Raw genomic sequence first — 23,400 nt, 5'->3', positions numbered from 1 at the left:
AAACTAGAAATTGAAGGGCATATATATATATATGAAATTGTAAGCCCCTTTTGTTTAACGCACATGATATTTTACATATTCCTCAGACTTATTTTCATCCATCTTTTTAAATTAGTTTCCTAAAAGTTCTAAAAGTGTATTTTGTAAAATGATTTTGGACTTTTTAAATAAAAAATTATTTGTTTTGTTATATATATATATATATATACATATATATATATATATATATACATATATATATATATATATACATATATGTATATATATATATATATACATATATATATACATATATATATATACATATATATATATATACACATATATATATATACACACATATATATATATATATATATATATATATATATATATATATATAGAGAGAGAGAGAGAGAGAGAGAGAGAGAGAGAGAGAAAGTGTAGAATAATTTGGGTTTTTTAATAAAAAAATGATTGAGAAAAAGTGGTTGCATTTTGGCTAGCCTTCAGATTTTTAAAATTTTTGGTTATTCTATGTATGCCAGGCACCTCAGTCTTCCAGCTTTGAGCTCCACGTGGTCGTGCCTTCGCCTCCTCGAGCTCCTCGATTGCCTTTGCCTCCTCCAAGTGCTTCATTGGTCAAGGTCTTTTATTTTTCTCAAGGTCATTTTATATATACAAAATGTATTATATAAACAAAGTGTATACAAGATAAAGGGAGAGTGTAGAATGTTTCGTTTTGTTTTAAATTTGCGCATCAATAAAAAGGAGGTTGGAAAGCTATCTCTAGAGTCTGGACCTGAAATGTTACGGGTTGTGTGTGTGTGTGTGTGTGTGTGTGTGTGTGTGTGTGTGTGTATCAATACCAATAAAACTAAAACTAGAAATTGAAGGGCATATATATATATATATATATATATATATGAAATTGTAAGCTCCTTTTGTTTAACACACATGATATTTTACATATTCCTCAGACTTATTTTCATCCATCTTTTTAAATTAGTTTCCTAAAAGTTCTAAAAGTGTATTTTGTAAAATGATTTTTGACTTTTTAAATAAAAAATGATTTATTTTGTTATATATAATTTGACAGTAGGAGGCAGAAGAAGGTTTTAAAACGCACACAAAAATGCACTGCAAACCAGAACTGGTACTGCACTGTTACCTTGAACTCGATGCATTCATGGATGGGAGAGGAGGCTATTCATGAACCGCTCGATGTCAACGGTGCAGCCAACGGCAGCCCCTTTGCCATGGCCTCTGCAGAGTGTGCATCGAGGTGGCCAGCTTTGAAGGCAAGCATGCAGAAGGAGGTATAATTTGATAAGTAAGCAATGCCATGTTCGGCTTGGTTTTATAATTTGACAGTAGGAGGCAGAAGAAGGTTTTAAAACGCACACAAAAATGCGCTGTAAACCAAAACTGGTACTGCGCTGTTACCTTGAACTCGATGCATTCATGGATGGGAGAGGGGGCTATTCATGAACGGCTCGATGTCAACGGTGCGGCCAACTCAGCCCTTTCGCCATGGCCAGAAGGAAATGATCGATCACTGCCTTGGTTTTTGTTGTGATACCTGAGAAGCCCATGGGACCAAATCCCTTCTGCATTGACGGCTATTGCCTTGCAATTGATCCTGCGACCTGCATGATGATCGGCGTGTATGTTGAAAGGCTTCTTGGTGTTGGTGACCCAGAGAGCATTGTCCCTCATACCTCTTATACTCGAATTATTGACATGAACACCTTCAAGAACAGATTTCTTTATGAAAGTTGACACAATATGTGTCCTCTACATGGGGAACATGCATGTTGTTCAAACAATATGTGTCCTCTACATGGGGAACATGCATGTTGTTTGAGACAAAGAGAGTAGTTCTCACGATAAGTGTAAGGGAGTTCACTAAAGGAGTAGTTTAAAACTCTTTGATCTATGAAGCTTGATGTTTTAAATATACCCATTTTGTTAACTTCAAGGTAATAAACTATGGTTAAACTTACAACTTTTTTCATTCTTTGTATTTAAAAAATCGAGGATGTATGTAAAACTTTATGTAAGTCGATGAAATTGTAAGCTCCTTTTGTTTAACTCACATGATATTTTACATATTCCTAGGTGAATCCCTTGAGCCCGCACTCTCATCCATCTTTTTAAATGAGTTTCCTAAAAGCTAAAATTAGGTGAACCGCCTTCAGACATATATAGATATATATACAAATACATATACATATATATATATGTATACATATACATATACATATACATACATATATGTATGTATATGCATATGCATATACATATACATATACATATACATATATATATATATATATATATTCATGTGGATACCTTTTTACCATTCATTCACTTGAGCGTAGTTGGGTCTTAATCTATTCTACATACGTGTGATTTAGTTTGTGATTCACCGTTTGGATTATTTTCATAATCCATAATTTCTTCTAGATTAAATAAAATTTAAATAATATTTCATTAATATATTTCTTAATGATGTACAGTATGGATAACGAGGGGGAAATTGTGAGGTGTTCCATGGACGTTGAGGATAGAAGCCATCGTGCAGAGTATTCAAGACCTCAACAATCTAAGGTAAGAGAAGATAATAAGAAGACTCAACGAATAATGCATGCTTTTAAGCAATGCCAGAGGAAACTAAAAACCTCTACTAAGTGGGTGCGGCGTAACCATGGTAAGAAGACTCAAAATGGAAAGAAGATAATAAATGTAACATCAGAGAATATACTCCATTTGGTCAACGACACAAACTCCCATGTGTTAAATGTGGAGAGCTTGATTGCTGGTCTTGGTCAGTGCATAAGAAATCATGGAAGTGGGGAGAGCAGTTCAACTCGAGAATCAGTTTCTGCCATTATAAGTGGCAATCACGAGATCAAGGATATTGTTAAAGCTACCTACCTCCGCATAATGGATACGTGTGGTGCTTTCGGAGAAGCACACCTTTGTGATATTGGTTGTCGAAAGACAATTGATGCTATAAAAGAGCAACAAGACAAGTTAAGTGCCCATGTTGATAGGCTTGGAATGGAAGTATCACAAGCCTTAAAGTAACATTGAATAGGTTTGGGGCTTTACTTACCAAAATGAGTCGTAGATTGTAAACACGTGGAATGTAATTACTCATTTGGTTCACCAATTAGGAGTTGATCTTATGATCTTTTTGTAATGTTTATGACACTATTATCTTTTTGTAACTTTGGGCTCTAAGTACTCTAATGATAATGATGGTCCTTTACTTACCAAAATGAGTTATAGATTGCAAACACGTGGAATGTAATTATTCATTTGGTTCACCGATTATAGGAGTTGATGTTATGATCCTTTTGTAATGCTTATGACAGTATTATCTTTTTGTAACTTTGGGCTCTAAGTACTCGAATGATAATGATGGTCCTTTTTGTCTCTCAGATATCATTGCGAGAGAGAGGGGGAGAGAGAGAGAGAGAGAGAGAGAGATTGATTTATATATGTGGATATAATCTCTTAGTATTTATATGGAGATTGATTTATATGTGTGGATATAATCTCTTAGTATTTATATGGAGATTATAGAGAATGTCTCTTTTAATGGTTTTTTTATAGGAAATTCTCTTTTTATGGCTTTTGTCTCTTATATGTACATGGGGGGAAGAGAGAGAGAGAGATATATATATATATATATTTCTGAGCTTGGTTTGGTCATTGGATTGGGTATACTTTGAATTGGCTCACTACGACATATGCTTCATACTTTAGTGAGCGTGCTATTCTTGCTCCGATAAACAGTCAAGTGGATATTGTGAATAAGACAGCTTTGGATGCAATGCCTGGTGAGCCTAAGCAATATTTCAGTGCAGATTCAATTCTTCAAAATGATGAAAATTCATTCCTATATTCCGTAGAATTTTTGAACACAATCGACCTTCGGGGCAGATATCCACCTCATTGCTTGGTTTTAAAGTTAGAAGCTCCTGTTATTTTGCTTCGTAACTTGGATCCAAGATGTGGACTCCGTAATGGTACACGGATGATATGTAAGGCCTTTCACTCTAAAGTCTTGAAGCCTGAAATCATCACTGGTACTAAAGTTGGTGAAAGAGTATTTCTTCCACGGATTACCTTTATATGCAATGAGGCCCAACTACCATTCACCACCATGAGGCAGAGACAGTTTCCCGTGCGGCTGGCATTTGGCATGTCAATAAACAAATCACAAGGCCAAACCCTAAATGTCTTGGGGTTGTATTTGGTGACTCCAGTGTTTACTCATGGGCAATTGTATGTCGCGTTGTCACGAGCAAGGTCTCCTCATGCTGTGAAGGTGTTACTTGAGGATAACACTAATGTGGAGTGTTCATTTGATGATCTTCAAAGTTATACATCTACAACAAACAATATTGTTTATAAGGAGATCTTGATGACTTCAGAGTGACAAGTCAGGTTTCTTATTTAAGTTTTACAATTTGATTAATTTTGTTGTGACTTCTTTTTTTATACATATTTGTCCATGGTAAAAGTACCTATTTTTGTTGATTATGTTTTGACAGACATGTCTAAGATTACCTTTACATTGGACATGCCTTTGTCGAGGATAGTAGGTAAGTTATTCTCTATATTTGCATAACTTTTCTTGATTACAAAGTATGGAACATGACATTCTATACTGATGTCTATCTGTACAGAGCCACCGTTATGGTCAGCTCCTATTACTGCAGGTCACGTAGCACGGATTATGATTGATGCTTATAGGGATGGGTAAGTATAAGTGTAATTGTTAGGCATTGTATAAATATTTTTTTCAACTTATATATAAATAATTGTATAACCTATTTGTTATGCTTTGATTTTAGGATATTGCATGACATTGATACGTTTATGGTAAGAGTTGTCGAGACGAAGGCATCGAGATGTACGGGATCGGTGTTCCTGATGAGGAGTGGGGTGTCTATTTGTTTTGGAGAGAAATGGACAGATGTTTTGCATCATTTGAGGGGTATTCAGTACCCGATGACTGGTTGTTTCTTACATCCTTCATGACCATTGGTATTCGTTATGGGTTTTATACTAGAGCTCCTCATGTACCATTCACTCGTCGATGTTCTATTGTACGAGGTAATTTTGATTATGTTTTTCTATTATAAGATTTTTTTGAGATTTTATTTATTGATGTGTCGTTATGTGTAGGTCCTTTTAAGATTTTATTTATCGATGTGTCGTTATGTGTAGGTCCTTTTGAGATTTGATTTATCGTTGTTTCGTTTGTGCAGGTCCTTTGCATTCATCATAGAGCATGTGCGGGATGGATCACCGCTTTACAATAGAGAGCGTATTGTGAGGAGACAAATGAATGATCCTTCTCACAAGAGAAGAATTCAATTTGTTGATTCTGACATTACTGACTGAGAATACGTATTTTGTGGTGCATTTTGAGGATATGTAATATTGGTCCTTTTTTTGCATCTTCGTATGCTACATTACTATGATATTTTTGTTTTCGCTATGAATCTACGAGACATGGATGTTATTTTGAGATATGTATATATGAAGTCACTTGAAATAATGTATTGTGTTTACTTAAAACATGACCTAAATTAGAGAAACTGAGCCTATTTTTTCTGAAACTCTACTTGCCGCGCCGCCGCAGCAACGCGCGGGTCCAATACTAGTCCCTTTTTACTATATAATATATACTCTGCTTTTCGAGAAAAACAAAATAAAATATTTGAGCACTACTGTAAAGGTTCTGTAATGTAATTTTCAAGGCTCAAGTTGTGAATTATTTGAGAAGAATTTTTTTTGAAATTATAGTCATAAAAGGAGTTAGGTAGTCTTTACTGGTTAGGAAAGTACAATTAAAAAGGCGACTGGCTGCTGGCAGCTGATTTGACACACTATTTTTTTTTTGCATATTTTGTTTTTACCAAAAAAAAAGAAAAATGGTTCAGATTCACCCGTGGGGTTAGTAAGTTGTCACTTTTTCGATAGGTATGGCGTTGAGTTGTTTCTGGCGTTGAGTAGGTTGTTTGTGTCGACAGACGAGGCGTCGCTCTCAGGTTCTCTTGTGATGTTTTAGGAGCCAGGGCTGCTTTCATCTTAAAGCTTAATTACCAGGGGGGGAAAATTTAGAAAAAAAATAATAAAAGAGAGAGAACCATTAAAGCAGAAATATAGTGCCCCTCTCACGCTATCTTGGCCCTCGCATACTGTGAACTCTGGTCTTCATTTTGCCCAACCCCGCTTGGTAGCCTGCCTGCGTTCTCCATCTCCGCACTCCACCTCCACCATGGGAGCTTCTACCATCGTCATCATCATCATAGTTTTTGTCCTTGATCTCATCGCATTCGGGCTCGGCATTGGAGCCGAACAGAGGCGTGCTACTGTAAGTCCCTCTCTCTCCATCTTTTACCCTTCTATGCCTATGCATCCCAGGATCTGATCTCTAGGGTTCTGTTCTGTCCCATAGTTTTTAAGATTTGGTTCAACATGGAATGTTTCCTTAATACATAGATCTTAGGGTTTCTATATTAGGTTTTTTGTTGAGAAATTCTTAGGGTTCCTATGCGAGGCTTTCATCCTCATTCCTTAGATTTGGGTATCAGTGTCTTTCAGCTGTGGAGGCTCACCGTAATATATCAATCGCATGGATGTTAGGGTTTTCTGATAGCATAGATCTCGCCTTTCCAGAGTTTAGGGTTTGTTCAAGGATCAACGTCAACATTTATGATGTTTAATTGCGTAGATCTCCCCTCTGAAAGGCTGATTATCTTCATGGTATACCTTTAAGCTTTCTCCCTGCTGCAAACCAGGGTTTCCAGATCTCTTGGAAATGCTGTGGTTTCCTCCTCCTTCACCATTGATGCATCCCTATTGTTATAATGCTTTTGGTTGAGCTCAATCTCCTCGAAATTGTATGGTGCTTGTTTGAAATAACGGGATTTTTGTTGTTTTTTTGTTTGTTTTTGGATTTCCATGGTGTGCAGGGTACGAAGCAATCAGATGATACTAGCACTTATCAATGGTGCTCTTATACCTCAGATATTGCCTCAGGCTTGGGTGTGGGGGCTTTGTTGTTTCTTCTAACAAGTCAAGTGTTGATAATAGCTGCCACTCGATGCCTATGCTGTGGAAGTTCCTTGAAGCCGGGTGCAGCTCGTGCATTTGCGATCATCTTCTTCATTCTGAACTGGTAATGCATGGGACTTGACTTCCACTGTGTGTATGTGTATGTGTATGTGTATGTGTATGTGTATGTGTATGTGTATGTGTGTGTGTGTGTGTGTGTGCGTGCGTGTGCGTGCTGTCTTTAATGCTAGCCTTCATCATGGATGGGACTTGACTTCCACTGTGTGTATGTGTATGTGTATGTGTATGTGTATGTGTATGTGTATGTGTATGTGTATGTGTATGTGTATGTGTATGTGTATGTGTATGTGTATGTGTATGTGTATGGGTGCGTGTGCGTGTGCGTGCGCGCGCGCGCTGTGTGCGTGCGTGCTGTCTTTAATGCTAGCCTTCATCATGGATGGCTGAGTCTGCACTTTACCTCTGGAGATTTTACAGAATTTCTGTATAATACCATGTTGGACTTATGTGACGAGGGAGGCTTGCATCCGACCATAGAGATGCTGCCACCTAACCTGCAGGTTGTAGCTGTCTTGCCTCTTGTGAAGTAAGCCTTTGAGTGGCCTCACAACATGTGGCAAGCTGACTACCTTTCACACATCAAGCGCTGGGACACAGACCTGTGGGACAGCAATGGCAGTGAGCGTTAGCGCTAGGGTGCAAGGCAGTGGCTAGCTGCCTTGACAATTTTCATTCGTCTGGCTTAGGGTTGCCAGAGGAGTTCAATGCTCTCTGACGAGGCACACTGTGTCCTACTTTCATCTGGATGCCCGCAGAGCCATGTCAAGCGTATTGAGAGTGTCTGCTTTCTTTCCATACAACACACAGTCATGCCCCCTCCACTCGTATGGTTAGCTGTGCAGGCTTTGTGAAGCCACCCTTGGGTCTATATGTAACGGTTTTACATGTGCAGTGGGTTCAACACATTTTTTTGTCTTTTTTTGGCAGGCTGTCTTTCATTATTGCAGGAGCTTGTTTCTTGGCTGGTGCAGTCCAGAATGCTAAGCACATAAGGTACTTTTCCTACTTGGGAACGGTGGACCTTACTTGTGAAGCGATTCGCAAGGATACTTTTGCCGCTGGAGTAGCGTTCACATTTTTCACATTCATTTTGAGCATTTCCTACTACCTTTGCTTTTCAAAAGCTCAAGAAGGTTCTTGGAAGAATCAATTTAACAGAGAGGCAGGTGTGAATATGGCGTCTTATGCGTAAGCCATATTGTCTTATCATCTCTAATCAAACGTTTCTAGCACATTTTAAGATCTTAGGTGCTGCATCAGCACCTAGCTTTCATTCTTAATTAAGAAATCATGTGAAGGATTGTTATCTTGTTATTTTTTAATGAGACCAGTTTTTTGTGAAACTTGGCATGGGCATTTGCAACCATCTATATTTCTCATTTCAAAGGTTTTGGGTATCAGTACTTGATATATTGGGGGATAAATGAAATCTGAAACCATGTGTTCCTAAGGACGACTGCAATTCCATAGTGCAACCATCCATGATTAACTTGCACCCAGATTGCCAAACCACCAAACCATGTACACACTCGTGTAGAGAGAGAGAGAGGAGCTAGTATGCTCGTAACCACAGGCAACCCCAGAGTATAGGAGAGTTAGATTGGGTGAGTTACATGACCTTGTGACCTTTGAAATCAAGGGGCTTCACTGTCCACTAGGGGTAGACTAGATTAATTAACCTATGGAAAACATTATTTTGAAAAGTAATAGATGCTACCATGTCATGTTATGTGAAATATGCAATTTGTAAGAGTTAGAAGTTGATTAATGCCTACATATCCTCCTGTCAAGAACTTAAACTCAAAGCAATTGCAACGAGACACAAAGACAGAATGTCAGTTGTCTGTAGGGTTGATGTATTCATGACCCTTGTTCTAAGACAAACCAGAGTTTGGAGATAACTAGGGTCTAGTAGCGTGCTTTTAGAAAATTGGCTTGGAACAGACAATGCCATTCATCGGTTTTGTCATTTTGCACGGGACGCAAAACCAAAATGTCAGTTGTGTGAAGAGTTGATGTTTGTCCTAAGATAGCTAGACTTGGGTAGCGTGCTTAGAAAAGATCAGCTTGGGAGAGAATGACTTTCGCCGCATGCGTTTTCAGTTTTAACATTCAGCGACTTCTCCATTTGTAATGTTGTCTATTTTCCTTCGAAAATATGCTGATCGAGCACGTAACAATTAAGGTTGCACTAGTTATGAACAAGTAATTAGAGCCAACTAAGTTGCTATGCATTTCGTACTAGTCGCCAAGACATGAAGCCATATTATCTGTCATACAAATCCCCTAACCAGGAAAGAAAGCAACCTTGCTACCTAGGTGGAAGAAAGTGAGACTAGCAAGGTATATGGTTTAAATGGAGATGTTTTGGTGGGAGGCAAGCCAATGGAAATCAAGACCGTTATATTATTATTCAAGACAAACTTTGTTCTTCAAATCATAAGCACCATATTGCATGTAAATTTCTATTACCATAGAAATATCTTTTGCACTAACATTATGTGACATTTTTATAATGAGACTTATCAAGATCTTTTATATGATAGCCTATCATACCACGAAATATGTGCATATTCTTTTGCCTTAATGATCTACATATTACAATGCCACCAATGGGATATTCTTCTTATCCCATCCAAGAAACTTTTTGATGAGTTTATTAACTGCAATTATTGACTTCGCATTAATTCTAATGACCATTTGATAGTGTAAATGAAAAACTGTGCCTCCTCTTTCCAATGAGCAACTACCAGCAAGGCATTCTTTAGTGATAAAATCATGAAGATTATTTATTAATGCTTCATCAATGTCACTACCACCTAATGATATTATCACACTTAGCTCAAGTACTTTCAAGTTGACATTGGATTGATCAAACATTGACAACTTCTTAGGTTTACCACGATTTTTCTTAGGTTCTATGCTTGAAACATCATTGCTTTCATTAGTTGAATTTATAAAATTTTCAGTCGTTGTTTCTCTTGCTCTTTTTTTTCGTTTTTGACATTTCACTACATAAAACAACAAAAAATAAGTTAAAAATTTACATTTTTTCAAAAAAATTATAATTTATATTTTTCAAGTCTTATTTGTGATTTTAGTTAGGAAAGACATATTATTAATTAATCTCTTAAAAAACATTTCAATAATTTTTTTTAAAAAAAATTCTCGTTATCAAAAAACATACGTGAAGTTGAATGTCATATATGGCAGAATCTTGTGCTAGCAATAAGAGTTGAAACAAAAAAGCAGAATCTTAATTTGTTGGAAGCACATTATTAATTAATCAATTTTATTAATTCTACCCGTTTTGGAAGCGCATTATTAATTGTATACCTCTATTTAATTAATCTAATTGTAATTTAATCATTTTCTTTTAAAATAAAAATGATCGTTTATTAGAAATACATACCTTGTTCTAGTGCGTTCAACGAATTTGTGGATTCGGCTTAAGATTTGGAACCTTCAGCAACATGCAATATAATTTCAGACTAATATTGATTTGGCTTAATCGGCCCACTAATTTGGCTTAAGAGTTGCGACCTTGATCGGCCCACTAAGTAAAATCAGAACCATACATGAATCAATGATCAAATCCATCGTACTGCTTGTACTAGTCCTTCGTAGAAGTCAGCATGCAGACAGCAACGCCAGCTCGCAAGCTGCCTCCTGCAAGCCATCACCAGATCGTGCATTATTGAGCAGTTGCAACCGTTGGGAATAAAATACAATAATTAATAACTAAAATTTTTATTACGTAAGGTTTTTTGATCCTAAGGTCAAACCTTACTAACTCAACAAATGTTATCTAAATTCTCCTCAATTAATTAATTGAATATCTTTTTTCACTCGTAATATGTCCCTATTGTGCATATGTATATTAATAATTTTATATGGCTAAGAGTTGGCATACTTTCTACTCTTTTTCTTGCAAATCTTTAAAGCTTAAATAGGGCCATAACGAGTTAAAAATGCTTATTCATTAACTAGTTGATGATGTTTTCTTTGGGCTACCTTTGATATTAAGGTTTTTGTCAACCTTAATTATATATATATATATATTTTTTCATAACAAACGATTGTACGTTGTAAGTTTCCATCTCTCCATCTTTCTCTCTTATCGCAAGCAGGCGCATTGTCCACAAAACAAGAAGCGGTATATCTCAGCAGGCTTGAACCCCTCCTCTTTCGTCGTCATCATCTTCTTTCATTTGTTTGAATGCTGGAGGAAGAGATGCCGTCTCTCATTTGAGTTTTGGGGATGAGGATATGGCTTTGGGCTTTCCTGCTGGCGGGAGGAATCCTACCCTTATCGATCCTCTTTATTCATAGCATTTTTTTCTAACAATTTATTAAAAATATTTCTCTTTGTTGTAATGTACTGAATGCTATGATTAATGCTATGATTTTTACAATAGAGTAGAGGCGTGAGGCATTAGGAATTAGCTTAATCTTTCAATATAAGATATGGAGGGCTGTTGGGAGTGAAAGGAAGAATGAACCCTGCATTAAAGAAGTTTGTATGAGACAGTGTAAGAGCAATGCTGATCACAACAATTTGGGATGCTCTCAAGCACGCCATGGCTGTATGAACAGTGAAGAGCGAAATCTAGTCCTCACTGTGGGTCTGAAATCAGGGTGGGTGGAATAAAGTAGGGTACCGCACTAGCTCGCAAGCATCAGCCAGCTTTGAAGCATACGGCGTACGCTCATTAGAAAGAGAGAGACACGGCACGAAAGCAAGGTGACCTCCTGAAGGTGTCGACGCAGACGACATTAAAGGAAAAGATGAGTTGACGTTTTTGATTTTTACTTATTCTGAGCTTTTCTATTGAACCGTCACATGGATAGCTTAATCAATCTTCCTGCTCTTCCTGCTCCGTGGCTGCTTATGATGTTGCGTACCTACAAAGATGATTCTTCAGTTATAAAAACAAAAATGATTGTTCAGCTAAGAGGATATGTGTCCACACAAGAAATAGGATCCTTCGTATCACAAAACTTGAACTCACTGAATTGTGTAGAAATAGAGATGGAGAACAATACTATATTACTGATGAACCCTACACTAGTGACAATACTATATTACTGATCAACCCTCCTCTAGTGTGGCCGTTTGAAGGGAGATTCAATGAGTGATTTTGGAAGGGAGACTATATACTTACAAAAGTTAGAATGCAATAGATGTTAAAGCAAATAATTGGTGAATGGATTGGGTTAAATGTTGTAGGGAGTATGAACTCCATTCTATCGAGGCCCCCCTTTGTAGTTTCCCCTTTGCAGTACCCTATGGTAGATGCAAATTGGGTTGATATATCCCTCTTCCAATAATGCTTTTGTCACATGATGGTTGGGCCCCACAACCTTAGGACAAGGTTTCTCACAACAAAGATTCCTAACCCCATGTGTGGATTATTATTCCACACAAGCTTGTAGTCTATTTGACATTATATCAAATCTATCTAACTTGTCTTTAAGCATTTGACCTCTAAGGCCACCATCCTATGCGGACATGGAGACATTTGTTTACTCAACCATCACAACTCCTCATATTAGAGACCGTGCATACATGAGCTAGCTAGTACCCAAACATGATAATATGAGGGAGGAACATTGAGATTCAACGTTTACTTAGTTCAACAATGTTGCTCTTGAATTTAAATAAATTGTACTGAAGCAATCTCTTTCCAAGAATGTGAAAAGTGAAGCTAGCACGGTATAGACGACAAACTACTAGTTCGGGAGTATCTACTAATTAAAAAATATGATTCATAATTCGAGGACAAAAAATATCATACCTTGTAAATATATTACAGTCAATAAAATATTTCTTAAAATGTAAAATGCAATAGTGAAGTTTCACAATGGTTTGAATATTGAAAAATTAAATTCAATGATAGTCTATATGGATATGTTTAGAAAGACAGCTAGTTGGATCTTGCACTCACACACATGGGTTACCTTCTGGTGGTGAAAAAGGCATTGACAATTGTATTAAAATTATATAATTGCACAAGAATGCAAAAAGAAATAACCTAAATTGCCAATGTTACACACATGGATGTGCACTCATGCTAAATATGCAAATGTGTGAAAGAGCTTTGACACCAAGTGGATAAGTAGATATTCTGGTTGGGTTCTTTTAAGCTTCCTAAGAAGACTCACAGGATACTAGTGCATTTTTAAGAGTACTAATATAATGATTTTTAAGAGTGATAGTTTGAATTGCATTATTACCAATTCCAAATTATATATCCTTCTTTTTTCTAAATGCCATGAAGAAGTTTGTGAGAAGCCTTGAATTTGATGGCATATTTACAACATTGGGCTTTTTCACCATTTTAGAGGTTGTTTACTTTTCCACCAGCACTTGGATTTGATGTTTAATGTAACTTACCAATGAGACATTTTAAGTAGTTTGACTGAATACATTAGCAATGGCATTGAAGTACCCAAAATTTAAAGAGAAGAGTGGCGAAGATCTAGATACCCATGTTTTCTCATTTGAAACCACATTTTTGGCCACTAGAGCTCTTGTAGCTCATAAGATAGAGTGTGGTAAAGCAACTAACTTCTATGTGTAGTATGGTCTAAACCACTTCCTTCTTAAGGAGGTTTTATAAGGACAAGACCATTACAAAGTGATGGAGGAGGTACAAAGATGACCCAGAAGAAGAGGCCTACCACTACTACAACACGTCGGGGGCACAACAACGTTTTCTAGTAGCATTTTAGGAGTGCTTTTTTTATCGGGATGTCGGGGATTCCATTCGCTGCTCCGCAACGAAATTTCGCTACCCAGCATAGCAACAAAATTTTGCTTCTGATGAGTAGCGCCTTTAGCAGTGAAATTTCGTTGCTATACTATGATTTCGTTGTTGAACAGCGAAGATAGCAGCAAAATTACGCTGTTATTTTCGCTGCATGAAATTCTAAAGAGTTGTTGGATGCTGAATTCTGAAAATGCACATCACATATACACAGAAAATGATATATAGTTTTAAAAAATCATCCATTAAAACCCCTGGAGCCATGTTTTGAGCAAAAAAAAAAGAGTTTTGAAAACTTTTGAGAAGCGAAACAATGTCAAGATCATGAATCTATCCCATCTTGTAATAAATCCATATGTGTTGCTTCATCAATGTCTATATCTAATGGAAGCTCAATGAAAAGATGGGGTTCTATATCAATATCAATATCACTATCATGATCCAATGAAGCATTGTGATGATTGATAGGTGACTTATCATCTTCTTTCGATTGATGTTCTTCATGCTCTTCATCGACTCCATCCAAAATGTTTTCTTCATCATCTTCTTCCAATGAGCTAATTTAAGGTAGTACTTGCACCTCATCCAGAGATTCGGCCTCCACATCTTGATCTTGAAAGATATGTTTTGAAGAACGAGGGAAAACTTGTATAACATACCACCACTTTGGATCAATTCGATTTTTGTGAAATACAACCTAATATCACAAAGCAAAGGGGTTACACTTTTATTATACTACATCAAGATTTAATTTGGGATTGGTTGGGTTACTAACCTATTGAGAGTGTTGAGGTAGTACGAAGGTATCTTTCTCATCATTCCAAAACTTGGTGGAATCAATTTGGAAGAACCCATTTGGATGTTTCTTCACACGATTGCTTGATTACCTCTATATATCACCTTGAACCATTTGAAATCAAAGATGAATAGACTAAATGCTCTAAATCCAACCTCAAGAATATCCTGAATAGTTCCACAATACTCAAGATTTTCCTCTATGACGACATTGGTATCATGTCTATTGGCTCGACTTACCATCACACCACAATCAAATGTGTTTCTTTTAGAATCCACACGCTCCGTGCAAAGGTGCCTTCCCTCTGACCATATTGCATTATATAGTTTGTACTAACATTAAACAAAAGCATGACATTTAGTATATATATATAGTGCATTAAACAAGGTATATACGTGAGATAGAGATGAAGAATGTACTTACTAGATCCTCTTGCATACTCATGCTCTTCTCTTGTGATCATCTCTCCATTTTGCGATGCAATCGATATTGCCATATGAAGCCATTCTATATTGATCACATTTGGTAGAGTTTCCAAGCTAGGCGGGAATGGCAAGCGTCTATTTGCTCTTTTGAAAGAACTCAAATTTAGGAAATTTGAAAAATATGCACAATTTTGGGACAATTCTTTGTTAGATCCAATACAATGTTTACGGTGTGATATGTAAGATTTATTATTGGATGTTCTCAACAAGCATTTGAATAATGCGATATGATTTATGTACTATTGTACATTTGTAACAAGTATATATGATGTTGGTGGGATGTAAATTTGCCTGCACACACACACACATGCACACCAAGAATTAAGTTTGTTTATATCACATAGCCTCCAGTTGACCATCAAACACAGAAACTTTAACAAAGAAAGGATATTCAATGTAACTTTAAGTTGTAAGAAAGACTAGATGATAGAATTAAAAAGATCACCATCTGTATTGAATCAAAATTCTTGAACAATGGGTGAACCATAAATCTAAAAGCTTAAGAAAGCCTTACAATTTGAATAATGATTGAACTATGAGTTTGGTAGCTTCATACAACATTGCTAAAAGATTACGAAGCTAGTTGCCCATGTGCTAACAAATCATTCTTGCTCAACTGCACTGACGTGTGATGGTGCCTCACTTTCATGTTGATTCAATTGATTCTATTTAGCCTTGAGTATTATAGCCTTTGAAATCTTGATTTTCTCTGAAGTCGTCCACCCTTGGGCTTCCATGCCCAAATGATGCCAGCTAGTGTCTTCCCAGCGCTGAGGATCATTTCTGTTCTCTCGCCAATACTTGTTCTAGTAATCCTTATAAATCTCCACATCACTTGCATTAAAATTGGTGCCCAATATTGTATCTGAACTTGTAGGTAGTTTATCGAGTTGTTGTTTTGATCAACATCACTTGTTGTCACTCCCAACCATATTGGGTAATTTGCATCACAAGGTTGTACAAGCACAAAATCTCCTTTAGACACATCAAGAGTCGGGTTAAACTCTTCAGCAGGTCTGTTGCGCATTGGACCACAATAATGGTCCTCATTTACATCAAACCCTTCATCTACATTATCCTCCACTTGAAGGTTAAGAGGCTCAGCTTTTTCGCATACACTCCTTGGGCCAAAAGTCATGAAATCCAATGTCTTCCCTTGCACTAGGGGTTTGCATGTTTAGCATAAGATTCTCCCAATAGGGACCGGATTGATCCACTTAGCATAATCACTTTGGTCTCCTTTCTCTTGCAAGTGCTCTTTCCACCAATTGACATGTTTTTTAAAGCCCTCCACAACCTTCTCATTTTCCTTAACATACTCAAAGGGTGGCAATACTTGTGTACTTCGTATTGCATCAAAGGTATTCCATCACTCATATAAAACCTGAATTGCAATGGCTTTGAATGTCCAATCAAGCAATCGGCTCCATCCTGTAAGCATCCTTTGACAAAGCCTTTGAAGTTTGCCACCTTTTGTAGGAGAAAGGGTGCTGGATGCATGCTAACAAACTCATTAAAGATCTTCATCAAATGTAGAAATGTGAAAATGGTTTGTTTCCTCAACTTCTCAGAGAAGCGACTAAACAATGCATCAATATCTTCATGAGTATGACCAACCATAAGAAAACCAAGCTGCACCATGTCAAACACTCCTCATGCAACCAATAGGGATAGATAGGCAAATACATAACGATTCTTATTTTCAGAACCACAATTGTCAAGTTGCAACAACAACAACGTCCTTGGCAATCTCTTGAAAAATGTCCTTGAATTTGATGGCATTAAACTTGAGGCATTGTCATTGCCCCTATCCCTGCACATGTGTGTTAGTATGAAAGATTGACTACATATGTGAAGAACAATTTCCCTCTGTATCCACATTTGTTTCTACATGTGTCTCTGCATCTGCATCCTCAATGCGCTCTGCTTGCAATATGCGTTTCTCTCCTTCAGCACTTCCATATGCTGATACAGGGCCATAGTAAGCAAAACACAATTAAAAAGATCTGTTCGTGGTTCTGCATCTGAGTTTTGTGAGCTCAAGTCACCATACATGTGTTGCTCTCCTCTTTCTAAGTTTCTTAAACATTTTGAGAGAGATGAAATTGTGAAGTTGGGATCACTTGGCCATAACCCCAAGGCAAAGTGACAATAAGCTGTTTGTCCATGTCCATGAGTGAGCATTCCTGTTAAGGATACTGGAAGCCTCTTAACCCCATTGAGAGATTTAGGAACTGGTTTAATTTGTGGTATGGCAGTCTTGCTCTGGTCCACATCTTATTATGTATAATACACAAATACCTGTTTGGGTTCATTTCGGAAGAGCTCCTCCAAGCATAGTATAGATTTCTACAACTCATTTGCTGCAACATGTGTGCCCTTCTTTGTGCCATGTATCTAGCACGCTCCTCTTGATTTTTTGTGGTATGGCAGTCTTGCTCTGGTCCACATCTTATCATGTATCATACACAAATACCTGTTTGGGTTCATTTCAGAAGAGCTCCTCCAAGCATAGTATAGATTTCTACAACTCATTTGCTGCAACATGTGTGTCCTTTGTGCCATGTATCTAGCACGCTTCTCTTGATTTTTTGTTGATTCCAACTTGACCTTGATTGCCGTACAAATGTCACATTTTGAGAAGGTGCTGGTTTTTGATAAACTAACTGTCTTGAACTCTGTGTTCCACAATCTTGAGAATGATGGTTGTGACAGTGGCCGGTATTTGAATGAGACAAGTGTGTCATTCACTTCACGCAATATGTCCACCTGTTTGTACATTGCTCGTAGAACACGTTGGGTCTCGCGGGCTCCATGCATAGTTGTCCTTGACCTATGTGGCATTTGATCGGCATTCTTATCTATGAAGCCCTATATGATTGATTTTGCCATCTCAACATGTGTCATGCCCTTTCGTATTATCCCACTGTTGCCATGACTGACATTACATGCACCATTCAAGAATTTCTTTCTGAGCCTATAGAACGTTGACTTACCAATGCCATGCATTACATACCATGCTTTACTACAAACCTTCTTCCCATCAAATGTGAACTCAAAGCACTCGTCATCTTGACCTTGTCTATAGGCCATGCCCATGCAATCCAGTACAAATGTGTATCGTGTACTATAGCTCTGTCCCCAAAAGTGTACCCTAGCTTGCATGATTTTGGATCTATCTCCAAATTGACATCGCTTCTCGCAAAACAATCAATGGTTGCGACGTGAATGTTTGCAACATCACATTTTTTGCTAGCTCCATGGGTTTTATCGTAATTTTTCATTACCCTTACCCTATGGACATAGCTCCTTTTTTTATTTGTCCCTTCAATGATATCATAGTCAGTCTGATCATGGCATCATGGTGTCTGTCAACATCAGAACTATCGCCATCATTTCCCTCTACATCATCATCCTCTTTTTCATCACTTGAATTGTTTAGGCTGTCAATATTTTTTTTGCATGAAGTGAATACCCTCATCAATAGAAGAAGATTCTGTGTCCTTCACTAATGGTTCACCATTCTCAAATGTGAGTTGCCTGATCGGCCAACTAACCAAATTCAGACCTGAAACACAAGTTGAACTTGGATGCAAAGTTCCTTCTATAATGACACCCAAGCTACTCTCCCCTAGTTCTCTACAATTTATAGCCTCGTATGGGTGGACCAACAATACTACTCCATTGCTAAGTTTTGTAGATCTGTTGTCATCCCAGAGGATGACACTTTTCTCTTTCCAGCTCTCCCTATCTATAAAGTGATCTTCTTGATCAACAAGAAGCTCCACAAAATTATCCTCTTTGGTATTAGTAATGTCTTTGCCCATAACAAGGTTGACCAATGGCCATTTGATGATGCTTCCAACTACTTGAGACATTGTTCTTGCATCCATTGTGGCAAATGGAATGAGAAATGTGTCATCAAAGCTTTGTTGAACATGTATTGCTGCACATGTCTCACCAATGAATTGAAAACCACATGTTTGAGATGCATCAATGGAATGAATAACCCCGCGTGCCTTCCTTGCAGAACCATCAATGAGAAACACTGAAGCACCTTGTTTTAGACCCTGCAATCCCTGAGAAAATCAAGATCTCAATAAGGAAGATTGAAGCGATGTTTTTATGGTAGTACACAAAACTATAAATGTAATTCAATCTCAACATGAGTTCAGGCTCCAACCAAAGTTTGAATCTCACCTATCAATGCTAGTTTGCTAGGAGGCTAGGCTCTATCTAAAGCTTGAGCCTTGCCTGCATATGCTAGCTTGTTTTAGTAGGAGGCTCCATGAGCCTCACCATCATATGTTAGTTTGCTAGGAGGCTCCAGATAGAGTTATCATCCTCACTTGCATAATAGTTATCATCCTCACTTGCATAATATATTAGATTGCATATGTTAGCTAGAAGGGTAGGCTCCTCCAACAAAAGTTTGAGCCTCACCCGCCGCAGATGCTAGTTTGCTTCTAGGAAGCTGAAAGTAAAGTTTGAACCTCACCCACAGATGCTAGTTTGCTTGGAGGCTCCGAAGTTTGAGCCTCACCTTCATATGCTAGTTTGCTATTAAGAGGTCCCAATTGAAGTGATAATCCTCCCTCTTCCCCCCCAACTTTGAAATTGGGGGTGACGATGGTGGCTGAAGTGCTGGTTGCATTTGGTTTATTCTTCCACTCCAACTATGCCATCTCCCAAGACCTAGGCCCGGAGGTGAATTCTGTAGTGATGAGGGGACAGAGACCATGTGTATACCTCGGTTGATGGTCATACCACTTGAGGGCAAAGAGTGAGGCTTTCCTGTGAATCTTTTCAAGGGATCAGTAGTTGGGCTGCCTACATAATCTGGTATAATGCGAGGAAGTATAGAAGTAACAACTTCCAAAGCAATCACAGCCGTGGTACAACGATATGCCACAGACAAGCACATTCTCCCTTATGCAGTCTCTACTGGAGTGAAACTGTACACTGACATATCCCTTTTCTCATGCTTAGAGAAAAGAGCAGCTGATGATAACACTCTATATCTGAGAGAGAAGTTGCAGCAGTTCAATGGTGAGTTTGATAGCCTAAACAGACGGTATGCCGGCACAAGCCTGCATTTGCTATACAGAGAGCGAAGCATTACCACCGTCCTTTTGTACACTGCAGGCACTTCTGTTACATGTGTGGGGAATATACTTCCTCCTCCCCTTGCTGCACCTTCACCTATTTCAATCCTGGTCTTCTACGACCTCGATCCTGACCATGCTTCCTTGCTATCTATTGTCACTTCTTGTGCTTCACCTGCTCCTATGCTACCTACCCTTTTCACATCCAGTCCAGCTCCTGCATTTGGAACCCGTCGGACTAGAACTGAACGAACTGCCTTTCTTGCGTTGCTCAAACTGCACCGTCCACCTCTCTAGGACAATTCCCTCACCTGCATTATTCGAAGAAATTTCAGCAGTTCCCTTCGATGATGAGCCTCCCTTTGCCCAATGTTGATGATTTAATGGTGCAACTCCTGGCAACAAGGATGGGTTCCTTTCAGCAGATTTAAGCTGATCAAGTACTATATCTACAACCATGGGGTCAGAGAAGCTCCTGCGCCATGGCTCGAAGTTCTCCAAAGCGGCTGTACAGTCACCAAGAGCAAGGTTGAACCATCGATCTCTGGTTTTTGGTCCAAAGGACGATGAGGAAGTAGAAGACCTTAAACAATCACCTTCTCCACGAAGAGCAGGTATTCTTGATTCTAAAATAATGTGCAAAATTTTTGCAAAAAATTCCACAACTATTTGTTCTACTTTGGATCTCTGTGGTGCATGGACTGTTGAGGAGGAGGCCATGCTTCAATACTAATCTCCAGCTGCACACACTGTGATATGCCACCATCTTCCCCCCAATTGCTTGGAGGCTCCCTCCTGCCTGCTGCTACCGTGCACCGTCGCCCCGTCTGCCTGGCTGCTGCGGCCGCCCCCAGCTCCCTCCCGACCGTGTTTGAAATTCAAATTTCCCCTCCTCCCGACTGTGTTTGAAATTCGAATTTCCCCCCCAACTTTGAAATTCGAATTTCCCCCCTTCTCCCCCAACTTTGAAATTCGAATTTCCCCCTTCCCCCCAACCGGCAAAGTGTCCGACGTCCCATCCATGTAAAAAAAGAATGTCTCGCCTTAGTTAGAAACAAAGTGCAAAGTGTCTGACCTCGCGTTTGAACCAAACCAAATGACCTACGAACCCTAAACGCGATTCTGCACCCAAAGCGATTCTGTGTGGTGAGCGTACAGTGCTCGTCATCGTAATCGCCATCGCCCATGCAATTCTGCACCCAAAGCGATTCTGTGTGGTGAGCGTACAGTGCTCGTCATCGTAATCGCCATCGCGCACGCCATCGTATGCAATAATCATCTCTGTTTCCTATCTCTGAAGTACTCGCTCAGCCCTGCGTTTCAAACAGTTTCTTTTCCTCCCGCAATCTCGACACGTCTGCATTGGTTCCGACCTCTGTTTCCTGCAAAACCATCATGCCCACACGCCATGACTTCAAGCATCCGTCACGTCTGTGCGACATCGGAGACTTTCGTGCGCCCATCTGCATTTCGTGTGTTCCCTCATCTAATTGAATACTTTACGCAACAAGTAAGTCCTTCTTTGATTGATTACAGTAATCAATATAAACGCTTACTTGATTGCACGCTAAATGTGCCATTTGTCAATCGTTGCTCGTCGCGTAGATTGTTTGCACTTCTTGCTGCTCTTTTTTTTTTATTTTCACATATGTCGAGAACCTGTAAAACTGATCTTTGTGCACATTATATAATCTAAATGACAAGGGTTCCCTATATAAACATGGTATATGTGTCACATATCTGAGTGCACAACTTGGATATAGACTCCACCTTAAGTTCGAGCCTCCCCTACATAGAACTTATGTGTTAACGCTCTCGACCTAGATTGAGTCTTTGTTCTCCATGTTAGTGTACCCCGGCCTTAAGGCTCGAACTTGAGTTTGAGCCTTTCTCTCCATGCTAGTGCACCCCGGCCGCCTTAAGGCTCGTACTTGAGTTTAAGCCTTTGCTCCTTTGCTCTCCATTCTAGTGCACCCCGACCTTAAGGCTCAAACTTCAGATTGAGCCTTTGCTCTCCATGCTAGTGTACCCCAGTCTTAAGGCTCAAACTTGAGTTTGAGCCTTTTGAGCCTTTGCTCTCCATGCTACTAGTGTACCCCGGTCTTAAGGCTCAAACTTGAGTTTGAGCCTTTTGAGCCTTTTGAGCCATGCTAGTGTACCCCGGTCTTAAGGCTCGAACTTCAGTTTGAGCCTTCGTTCTCCATGCTAGTGTACCCCGGCCTTAAGGCTCAAACTTGAGTTTGAGCCTTTGCTCTCCATGCTAGTGCACCCCGGCCTTAAGGCTCGAACTTGAGTTTGAGCCTTTGCTCTGCATGCTAGTGCACCCCGGCCTTAAGGCTCGAACTTCAGATTGAGCCTTCGTTCTCCATGCTAGTGTACCCCGGCCTTAAGGCTCGAACTTCAGATTGAGCCTTCGTTCTCCATGCTAGTGTACCCCGGCCTTAAGGCTCGAACTTGAGTTTGAGCCTTTGCTCTCCATGCTAGTGCATCCCGGTCTTAAGGCTCGAACTTCAGATCGAGCCTTCGTTCTCCATGCTAGTGTACCCCGGCCTTAAGGCTCGAACTTCAGATCAAGCCTTCGTTCTCCATGCTAGTGTACCCCGGCCTTAAGGCTCGAACTTCAGATCGAGCCTTTGCTCTCCATGCTAGTGCACCCCGGTCTTAAGGCTCGATCTTCAGATGGAGCCATTTCTCCATGCTAGTGTACCTTGGCCTTAAGGCTCGAACTTGAGTTTGAGCCTTACTCTCCATGCTAGTACACCCCGGTGTTAAGGCTCGACCTTCAGATTGAGCCTTTGTTCTCCATGCTAGTGTACATCGGCCTTAAGGCTTGAACTTGAGTTGGAGCCTTTGCTCTCGATGCTAGTGTACACCGGCGGCCTTAAGGCTCGAACTTCAGATTGAGCCTTTGTTCTCCATGCTAGTGTACTCCGGCCTCAAGGCTCGAACTTGAGTTTGAGCCTTTGCTCTCCATGCTAGTGCACCCCTAGCATCTGAGTGCACAACTTAAATATAGACCCCACCTTAAGATCGAACCTCCCCTACATGGAACTTATGTGTTAAGGCTTATTCTCCATGCTTAACTTTACATGGAACTTGGC

At 39.1% G+C, this 23,400-nt stretch overlaps 1 protein-coding gene and 1 pseudogene across 1 annotated transcript; one reads left to right on the top strand and one right to left on the bottom strand.

Moving 5' to 3' along the window:
* The first annotated feature begins 6,184 nt into the window (after positions 1-6,184).
* LOC147604220 (uncharacterized) lies at positions 6,185-8,486 on the top strand. Its single transcript, XM_086795413.1, has 3 exons — positions 6,185-6,379; positions 6,981-7,186; positions 8,071-8,486. The coding sequence occupies exons 1-3, from the start codon at positions 6,284-6,286 to the stop codon at positions 8,333-8,335; spliced, it is 567 nt and encodes a 188-aa protein (XP_086651539.1). The 5' UTR covers positions 6,185-6,283; the 3' UTR covers positions 8,336-8,486.
* An 11,260-nt stretch (positions 8,487-19,746) lies between these two features.
* Positions 19,747-21,028, bottom strand: LOC147604219 (autophagy-related protein 13b-like; annotated as a pseudogene).
* Between the last annotated feature and the right edge of the window lie 2,372 nt (positions 21,029-23,400).

Source organism: Cibotium barometz, chromosome 62 (assembly GCF_041138505.1).
Source record: "Cibotium barometz isolate CiBa-2024 chromosome 62, ASM4113850v1, whole genome shotgun sequence".
In the NCBI taxonomy this organism is placed as follows: Eukaryota; Viridiplantae; Streptophyta; class Polypodiopsida; order Cyatheales; family Cibotiaceae; genus Cibotium; species Cibotium barometz.
The sequence above is the reverse complement of the archived record's forward strand: the minus strand, read 5'-3'. Positions and strand labels throughout refer to the sequence as shown.